This window comes from Mizuhopecten yessoensis, unplaced genomic scaffold (assembly GCF_002113885.1).
Source record: "Mizuhopecten yessoensis strain PY_sf001 unplaced genomic scaffold, ASM211388v2 scaffold10711, whole genome shotgun sequence".
In the NCBI taxonomy this organism is placed as follows: Eukaryota; Metazoa; Mollusca; class Bivalvia; order Pectinida; family Pectinidae; genus Mizuhopecten; species Mizuhopecten yessoensis.
Window position 1 is genome coordinate 134,719 of NW_018408683.1, and position 10,525 is coordinate 145,243.

A 10,525-nucleotide genomic window follows, 5' to 3' on the forward strand; every position below is an offset into this window, starting at 1 on the left:
CGTGATAGATGTATAGCATTAAACAGTGAATTAGTAGGTAACCAGATTACAGAGAACACGTGATAGGTGTATGGCATTAAACAGTGAATTAGTAGGTGACCAGATTACAGAGGAACGCGTGACAGGTGTATAGCATTAAACAATGAATTAGTAGGTAACCAGAATACAGAGAACACGTGATAGGTGTATGGCATTAAACAGTGAATTAGCAGGTAACCAGATAACAGAGGAACGCGTGATAGGTGTAAAGCATTAAACAGTTAATTAGTAGGTAACCAGATAACAGAGGAACGCGTGATAGGTGTATAGCATTAAACAGTGAATTAGTAGGTAACCAGATTACAGAGGAACGCGTGGTAGGTGTATAGCATTAAACAGTTAATTAGTAGGTAACCAGATTACAGAGGAACACGTGATAGGTGTATAGCATTTAACAATGCATTAGTAGGTAACCAGATTACAGAGGAACGCGTGGTAGGTGTATAGCATTAAACAATGCATTTGTAGGTAACCAGATTACAGAGGAACGCGAGATAGGTGTATAGCATTAAACAGCGAATTAGTAGGTAACCAGATTTCAGAGGAACGCGTGGTAGGTGTATACCATTAAACAGTGAATTAGTAGGGAACCAGATTACAGAGGAACGCGAGATAGGTGTATAGCATTAAACAGTGAATTAGTAGGTAACCAGATTACAGAGAAACGCGTGGTAGGCTTCATCCATTGAACCTGTTCATGTTACATAGTGGTTGATAAATAAAAATGCGAACATTGTTAATTGGGATCATTTTTTTTTATTAAAGATCAAATACATGTACCAAAATATAAAATATGACAACAATCTAAGGATTTCGTAATCACAGATAAACAAAAGGTAGGTACATGTAGCCAGTGTACGGGGGATCACAAATGTAGAGAGCTGGATAGGGTCACGCAAGCGTAGAGACAGTCATTAGTACACACATTGGTACTTGAGTTTCAGATACTTATATGTTCCTCGGCATGGGTCACCGAACATCGAGTTAGTGGCCTTGACCATACAAGAACGCTGACCTTGGCAATATTTCCTGATCCGCTCGGTACATCCGGGTGCGCTACAGCTTGTGTCCCTCATTTGCCCATATCTACTGCATGTGGATCCGTCAGTCCGTCCGTATGAGGCGTACAATATGTACAGTTTCATGTTGGGCGGACATTCAACCATGGAACTTTTTGATTCACAGATTGTCTTTGAGAACGTTTCTGGCTTGTGATAGGCTGAAATAATAAACAACAGTCGTATGAAGTGGTGACATTACGTAAAACGAGGACGCCTCATAAACAAGATGCTTATACATTAAATTAATAATACATCCTAAGATTTATAAAATAATGAATTCAGTTCTGATTGTGTTGATAAATAATAGTTTACCTTACTTTTCAACTGATATTTGAAATGGAAACACGATAAAAACACCAAGCGTTGACAAAAATGTGAATAAGCCATCTAAAACACTTCGATCTGTATCAGTAAGTGACTCATTGTACTATAACCGGCATTCCAATTCACAATTACTTCTTGTACATGACTCTTAAAAGTATATTAATACAGTGCCTTAAAATAGTTATCCTAGAAATTCCAGGGGTAACGCTTACTTACGTGTTTTGAAGAGAACGTAAGAGAGCGTGATCCCTGGGTTTTCCAGGATGAACTATAGCGAGGTTCACACAATATCAACATCATCTAGTTACTCACCAACACATCTGTACTTGACGTCGAGATATTTGTAGGTGCCTCTGCAGGGATCACCATACACCTTGTTGGAAGCGTACACACGGCAGCTCCTCTGACCTTGACAACGGTCTTTGATCTCGTGAAACGATTTGCTGGATGAACAGTGTGTTGTTTTAATGTTCCTGGAATAGCATGTGTTGGGATCAGAACGCCCGTAGTTAGCTGACATGATGTCCAGTACTCCACCGCTCCGACACGATAAGGTGCTCTTCTTTTTCTCACATGTAATACTTCTCCTGATACCTGCAATACCAAGTGGGAAAAAAACATTGGTATTTATCAATTTACAGTCGAGAATAACAATGTTAATTTAAACTGCAATGAGAAATATCGATTTAACAATGTTTACCTAAGCAACATAAAAAGAAATCTTCTGGATAAAACTACTGAAAATGCCTAAAAAAACAATGAATAAGTTACCAATCAGAGAGCTTGAACTATGCATGCTTGCCATCGTCCTTGCTTGTGAGTTCAGAAAAAGTTCGACGTCTATAACTGGGTTCCGCCAAAATAAATCTGACTTACCGAAGTATTATCGCTATCCATTATCCGTTTCTTTGTTTTAAAATTATAAAAATGTTAAAAACAGAATACATAACGGTTTTTTATTGAATACCATTTATAGTTAAATCCATATTTTCAATCCTGCTGGCGCAATCCCAAACAACTTTTGATATACTAGTGAAACAAAAATGAACGTGAAACTACATATATTTCGCTTGTAAACATGAAAATAAGTGATGAGTAGTGTGCCTATACATTATTAATATCAGACTTACCAGCTGGTGCAGTTTTCTTGCACGCATATCTAATGCTAAGGTACTTGTACGTGCCCCGGCAGGGATCTCCAAAAACCTTGTTCGACGCGCGCACCTTGCAGGACTGAAGTCCGTTACAAGAGCGTCTAACAATATTAAGAGATTCTCGCGATGAGCAGTAGGTTGTTTTTATCTGTTTGCTTGGACACGTAGCATGGTCAGTACGGCCATACTTGGCCATTATGATGGAAATGGTGTATCCTGTCTGGCACTTCAAATAGGCGGTCCTGTTTTCACAGGTTGTCTTTTTCCTGAAGGACGGGACACATAGGGCCGCTGAAAAGTGTAACATAGATATGTATTTAAACAATCCATACCAGCGTTAACTGACAAAAATCTGTTCTACTTTATTTAAAACAATTTATCATGTAACGTAGTTAAAATCTTTAGCTAAAATATGACATACTGTTCAATTAAAAAAAATAAAAATATATAAGTAGAGTAACTTGGCGATTAATGCATGATAAATATGACAACGATCCTTTCAGAGCTGGAATAGGAAGAAGACTTACCTGTTATCGCAAGAGCGAATGTAAATAGAGAAATGTAGGCTTTCATTGTGATGTAGGATGAATGAATGAGAACAGCGTTACGTACCTTATATACCTGTACATGCGTAAGTCACTCAGCCGTGGACGCGGAAATCAGTGACAGGTAAGGCGTAACACTACTACGCGGTTAGACACATTATTTAGGTCATTACGTCATAGAGGAAAAATTAGAATAAAACGATTGCGTCGATGAATTGATATACCTATGTAGTTAACGATGGACAATTAATTACATATGTTAATGAATGGCATTTCTCAGTAAAAGGTTTTGCATTGTACAACCGTCACTGATGATGTCATTGTCTTCTACAAGGAATGTATATATTATAATTTCCATTGCTTTGTATATCATGACGATGTTTATTCATTTGTAAAGTCGTACAACCTATGACNTATCCATACCAGCGTTAACTGACAAAAACGTGTTCTACTTTATTTAAAATAATTTAGCATGTAACGTAGTTAAAATCTTTCGCTAAAATATGACATACTGTTCAATTAAATATATATATATATATATAAGTAGAGTAACTTGGCGATTAATGCATGATAAATATGACAACGATCCTTTCAGAGCTGGAATAGGAAGAAGACTTACCTGTTATCGCAAGAGCGAATGTAAATAGAGAAATGTAGGCTTTCATTGTGATTTAGGATGAATGAATGAGAACAGCGTTACGTACCTTATATACCTGTACATGCGTAAGTCACTCAGCCGTGGACGCGGAAATCAGTGACAGGTAAGGCGTAACACTACTACGTGGTTAGACACATTATTTAGGTCATTACGTCATAGAGGACAAATTAGAATAAAACAATTGCGTCGATGAATTGATATTTAGAGATTATCATATGACCATTTTGATAGCACACCCCATATCAGCCTGAGAGTCCTGATATCAGCCAGAGGGCCGAAGGCCAGAGGGCTGATATCAGGACTCGAGGGCTGATATCAGGACTCTCAGGCTGATATGGGGTGTGCTATCAAAATGGTCATATCATAAACTTTTTGTCATATGTTTTTATCCTTTAAAATAAACAAAACATACACAAACAAATCATTTCTTTATCTTATTTACTGATATTCATAAAAATGATAACAAAAACAATGATGTACATGTATATAAACAAAACAGTAACAACTATCATAAAAAGTCAACATTTCAGAAATTCAGAAATTCCTACAAAATAACATGTTTATTAATAGTTTTAACAATATAACACAATATTAATGGATCTGGTTGGAATTCAATTTAATCACTGTCTGAATCAATCATCAACACAATACAATTTTCAATATCCATTGGGCATTCCTCACTAAATGATAACAGTAATAGGGGCCTACAGTTATTACTAACTGGAACCAACAGCTACCAAGCTTAAAGAACTATTTATTATTCATTTGAATACTGTACCTACCTAAACCAAGCGCCCCTTTTTCATACAGAATTGACACTTATTCCTTATTTAGTGAATCAGCAGCATTTGGGCGGTTTCCTTTGCCTTGAGTCTTCAAATTCTTCATTTTGGCACTTAACACATCACGAGAATGATAGAATTTAATATCGGTCAAAATATTGACGTCGTAGTGTTTCTCCTGTAGGTAACGTTAACGGTTAATGCTGGATTGTAAACACCTCAGACTTGATGGTTCGTACTCAGATTTATCGTTTTTTCTGACGTTCATGAAGAACCTGGCCATGTAATCCGCCAACTGAACCGAGTCAATAGACTCTGAAGATCTCCACTCATTTTGAGACATCAGATAATCCGTGAACATTTTGATGTCGGATTGCGTTTTTCTCGCAGTATTCTTGTTCCTCGTGAAAGATGAGGAAATGTATCATTGTTCCTCCTTGTTCCACGAAAGCTTCGGTATCATTAACTAGCATTATTGAATCGCCTCCCTGCATCCATTACACATTTCGTCTCCTTTTCCAGGATTAATTCATCTAGTTCAACAATCCTTGCTGCCACTGAGTTCCTCTAAAATCTCCTCACCAGTACTAGCTATAGTCGCCATCGTTGTTTTGGTTTACGCAGACGACAGGTGTATCACTAATAAGCAAATCCAAATACGGAAGCGGCGCCATCCGGATATTTGGGTGGGGCTTTGTTAATCAATCTTTAAATTATTTTCCATGAAACGGCATTTATTCCATGCCAACAATTCGTTTGTTTACATTAAAAGCAGACAACAATAAGCGGAAACGGCAAAATCCGGAAATTTAGGAGGGGGTGTGATATCACTTTTCTAGGGGGTGTGATATCACTTTCAAGGGGGTGTGATATCACTCCAAGGGGTGTGATATCACCCGGGCTGATATCAACTTGTGGAAATTTTAGACTTATCACATATACAAAAAGGGTGTTATTATTAGTAAACATATGATAAACCTATGTAGTTAACGATGGACAATTAATTACATATGTTAATGAATGGCATTTCTCAGTAAAAGGTTTTGCATTGTACAACCGTCACTGATGATGTCATTGTCTTATACAAGGAATGTATATATTATAATTTCCATTGCTTTGTATATCATGACGATGTTTATTCATTTGTAAAGTCACGTACAACCTATGACGTATACTCATAATTTAAACATAATATGGTGGATTTAATTAGTTCTCGTATCTAACTTATATAGCTCAATAGTTGCAGAATAAGGAGTGCTATAAATAATTAAGACACTAAACGAGGAAAACCCGCAAAAACCGAATCCATTCCGGGAACAACCGTAGTAACCAGTATTAGAGTGATGTATGTAGGGTTAAAGGTCAATCAATTCATCAAGAGTATCAAGTTCACTCAAGTTGACTTTAAACCCCTTCAACATCACATATAACAAAACAAAACAAGTTTTATGCTGTATGTTACTTTGTAGTTTCGTTATCTTGAGATGAGTGAGTAGATGCTAAGCACATCAGCCGGGACATTCCGTCGTTTTACCGCAGAATAGGATTAATGACTCTGCATGTTATAAACCGCGTATACAGAAGGGAGTTAACCGTCGAGTCAGGTCCGGCCACCATACCGCTCATAACAAATAACATCACGTTTTACATGTAATTGATCATTTATATTCATCAAGCTATAACATCCGAAATAAGACACGTTTCGGTAAATGTACAACACGGTAATATATTTTATTATATCAATATCATAATCTTTATATTAACATTATGCATACATTTCATTTTCAAGTAAATATGCACACTTTTTCTTGTTTCATACATTCATCTTAATATGTTAAAAGCTATTTAAGTTTTCAGGAAATGAGAATAATTGTAACAGAAATCCGTTCCCACAGTTTCTTTAAAACATTGTTGTCCCGGAAGAAACTCGATATAAAGGTAGTAGGCAAAAGATCAAACAATTTCGATGTCAGTAGACTTACAACCGTGCAGATTGAAGAAGCAACTGAATCACCGGATCGTAACACGAGCAAATAATTCTAATACAGAAATGTTAACAAAACTTTAATTTAAATTCAAATTTGATGAAACTAGGGGAAAATATGAACGAAGGAAAAATCAACATAAATACTAATACTAATAAGATCGGTTTTTTTCGTAAAATGGTCTGTTGTGTTTTCTGTTTCATAGACGAAAATAGCCACGTAAATCTAGGTTAAATACTAATGAGTATACTAAAACAGAAATCGACCTGCATATTGCACCAGGAATAAGAATATTTTCAAATGACATCATGATGGCGACCATAAATCTGGAGTTCACGAATACTGTGATGTATTTTGCCTGTCAGCCGTCAAACATTAATCCCGATTTTATCTTTAGTATCCCTCGTCTTATACCAAGTCGTATTTTTCCTCCAAAATATGTGACATATATTTATATTTGCTTTTGTTTTTGTAAATAATGCTCTCCTTATATAATAATGAAAGAGAAAATGAAGGCGTCCCTTCAGTTTAGTATGAGACAGGTTAGTTAAAATTGAAAATGTTAAATGTTTTTGGGAGGATGCTCAAGCTTGTAAAAAAGGAATAATCAGTTCTTTCAAAAAAATAACTTCCATTAATTTTACATCTAGAGTAAACTGGTAAACCATTTCACTACAATAAAACTGTTACTTTGCTGCAAAGGTACTAAACATGGAAGCTAGTTTAAATAAACGCTTAACAGAAAATCTTAGAAACATTTTTTTTTTGTAGTGAAGAATTAGGAACAAAACTCACAGTATAGAATAAGATGGCACTACACCATCAGAGGAACGTATCATCGAGCCTATTCTAACACACAATAGATAATATGTGTTTATGATGCATGTACTGACAAATCCTTCGTTGCTATTTGTGTAATGTGCCAAGATTATACACAAATCTAGCAAAACGTTTAAAAAAACATGTTTACACTAACATATATGTTAATTTATACAGTGTTTTGTTCGCTGCGTATTTTACCATATTAGTACGGATTGTCCGATAGATCAGTAACACTTGTCCATGGTTTTTTTTACCTGGTACTAACCTCGACAGTTTTCCAACGGTCAGAATGAACATTTCTATTTAGTGTATGGCTTATCTTGTTCTAGCCTTGGCAGTCTGGATACCTGAATTTTTGTTTTTCTTTGTTTAGAATTTAACGTCCTCGAAATATCTTAGCTCTCCTGAAAACGAGTGTCTAAAGACACAGTCGGAAATAGTAGGGAAGTAAAAAATTGATATATGCAAAGTGTTTGAAAGGTTGCAACAGATCCGATCAGTATTGAGTACTTTTTAAAGATTCCAATGGACTTGACTTTAACTTAGTCTTCTCCTTAGTTTTTTCTGAATCGTATATTGTACTTTATGTACGGTCTGTTTACGTCAGCCAAATATATATGCATACGGAAGAAAACAACAGAATACCGCAACACCTGGTCTATTCTAAAATCACCGGATCTCATTTTCCCGAAGTATGTTTATCTATTTTAGATGGTTTGTTTTACGTTGAGGAAAAGTCACAATCATCATCGTCGTCTCCAACTTCAGGTTTTAAGAGTTCGATTTGTTCTTTTAAAGTACCTTTTACGTGCATTGCTTTATCATTGTCGTGTATCATTACTACCTCTGGGTTTATACCGCTACTATGTGACTGAAGATCCATAATAACAATATTTTCCCCGAGGGCACTGTTACCTTAAAGTCGATTTATCTCATAATTCGTAGAAAATCCGTTTTACTGCTTCATGTCTGTTATTTTCTTAATTTCATTACGTTTATATAAACATAAGGTACCGATCCCTGTATTCGCCTCTTCCTCTAACACGGAAAATCCCCATTATTAAATATGGGGATTTTGAAGTTAAGTGTACGGGGTGTTGGCATAGCGGCATCAACTAAAAAGGTGGGGGGTTTTGCAACTTGTAAAACCAAACTTAAATCTTAAATAATTTTAAATAACATCTTTTAAAAATCTACAAATCTATTGTATAACAAATCTAGTAAAGATATCATGTAGGTGCGATATGTTATTGATATAATCCTTTGTTGTTACCCTCCTATATGTTGTTACTTTGTCGTCATAGGGAAAGACATGATCATGTTTTACCGCCTAAAACGGGGATTAATCTAGCACGTTCCGGGAATGTTTATTGTGGTTGTTTTGGTCAACCAGATGACGTCAGTAGAAGAATGCAAGCATTTAATAAATTAAATTAATAGGAAGTGACTGGAGTAGGAATATAGCCTTGCATTGTGAGGACAGATTTTTAAGTAACAGTTTCCTTGTTCATGTTTATTTCCAATCCCTTTAGAGCAAACCCTTTTAAATTTTCTATTAGCAACTACATACATACTGATTACCGCTGTGACGTTAGTTCTTGATTTGGTCTAGCGGTCTTTCCATGAGCATCTCCCTTTATTCTGCTTTGCAAATTAATGTTAACGGGTCCATTAATTGTTTTAGAAGAAAAAAAAAGAGTTACTAAATTGCTTGCAGCAGGTCGGTGGGGACTGCATTGCAGGAGGCCACTAACTATACAGGAAGTTTGAAATATCCACCTTCGTGGGCTGATTTGTCTTAATTCTAGTTGATAAAACTATTGGCATTCGCGCGACCCGATGTACTATGTGAAGAACCTGGAGCTGTGCAGGTTCTGTACTAGGTGATAATTTACACGGAAGATTTGTATGTAGGTATTGGTAAACTATACAAACTCGTCATCACTCAAAAGCTCTAAGTGCAGGTTAATATGTCGGTAAAAAGGTACGTAATCGCTCGATGATTTACAAGGTAGAACTTAGTGAATACATGTAAGAGTCGATAAGCCGCTGACTTATTAACTTAGATGCTATTTTTCATGTAAACAGTTTTGATTTCTTTTTTATCATTACGTTTGCAAAAATGTTTTATCTCGAAGTTCCTTGTAATAGTGAATGATCAACAGGATACCTGTCTTACAGCTAACAAACCTTACATTTCTTAACCTGACTAATCAAGCGCTGTCATCAATATCACCTGAAGGTATTTGTCAACCAGGCAAATTGCATTGTTCAATAAAGGGAAGTACAACATATCATCTTTTAAATTATAAAAACTGATGTAATGTTTAATTTAAATAATTTGAATCTTATACTATTATTGGTTTAAATTAATTAAAAACTTTATATAAATTTCATGATGTTTTGTCTTTAGTTTTGGTATGACTATCACCTTTGAATTACTATTAGTCAGTAACCAGAAGTGAAATGTTATTATCTGGTTGTTTCAGCTAACTTACAGCTATCGGCAAAAATGTATGAATTCATTTTGTGATTTAAAAGGAACATATGCATGATGATTCATTTTATCCCTTGTCATGTCTTAGGACTGCACTCAATGTTCTCTCCTTATGTTTTTATGTAAATATGTTGATACAAATGGAAAATATCATTTTTTTCCTTTCGCTGAAGTCACAATATCTTTTGTTATATTTTGTTATTTTTTGCTTTAAACATTATGTTAAAGTTAAAGTTTGAAAAATCATATAATATATGGGCTCACACGCCTAAAAATCCAAAGTTACACAATTAAAAAGTTATCAAAAACGCCGGGCAATATATTGTACCTATATGGGACGGGCAAATCACAGCTACTGCAGAATATGTGGGTTATTTCGCCCACATGTTGGCTGTAGTAGCTGTTGCCAATCACAGAAAGTGTACTGACAGACACATTTTAATAAAGAAAATGGTCAGAAAAAAATAAAATGTTAAATTTTACAACGTAGTAGCATATATATATCATTTATTCAATATCGCAGGGGAAGAGGAATTTGTTACTCTGAAAACAATAACCAAAAAAACTAAATGTAAACAAAAACCATAGGATCTGACTCAAAGGGCAATATATCTTAAAAAATCAAGAAAACCGGTCACAAAACAAAAAGAAAGTCCTT

At 35.4% G+C, this 10,525-nt stretch overlaps 1 protein-coding gene across 2 annotated transcripts; it reads right to left on the reverse strand.

Annotated features, from left to right (window-relative positions):
• Positions 1-781: 781 nt before the first annotated feature.
• LOC110461956 (L-rhamnose-binding lectin CSL3-like) lies at positions 782-3,803 on the reverse strand. Of its 2 annotated transcripts, none has more exons than XM_021515705.1 (4): positions 3,743-3,803; positions 2,555-2,869; positions 1,737-2,018; positions 782-1,258 (listed from the first exon to the last, which is right to left on the reverse strand). In XM_021515705.1, exons 1-4 carry the CDS (start codon positions 3,786-3,788, stop codon positions 954-956), a joined length of 948 nt encoding a protein of 315 aa, XP_021371380.1. In that variant the 5' UTR covers positions 3,789-3,803; the 3' UTR covers positions 782-953. The 2 variants fall into 2 exon arrangements, with proteins under 2 accessions (XP_021371380.1, XP_021371378.1); XM_021515703.1 differs by lacking the exon at positions 3,743-3,803 and adding an exon at positions 3,106-3,209.
• Positions 3,804-10,525: the final 6,722 nt, after the last annotated feature.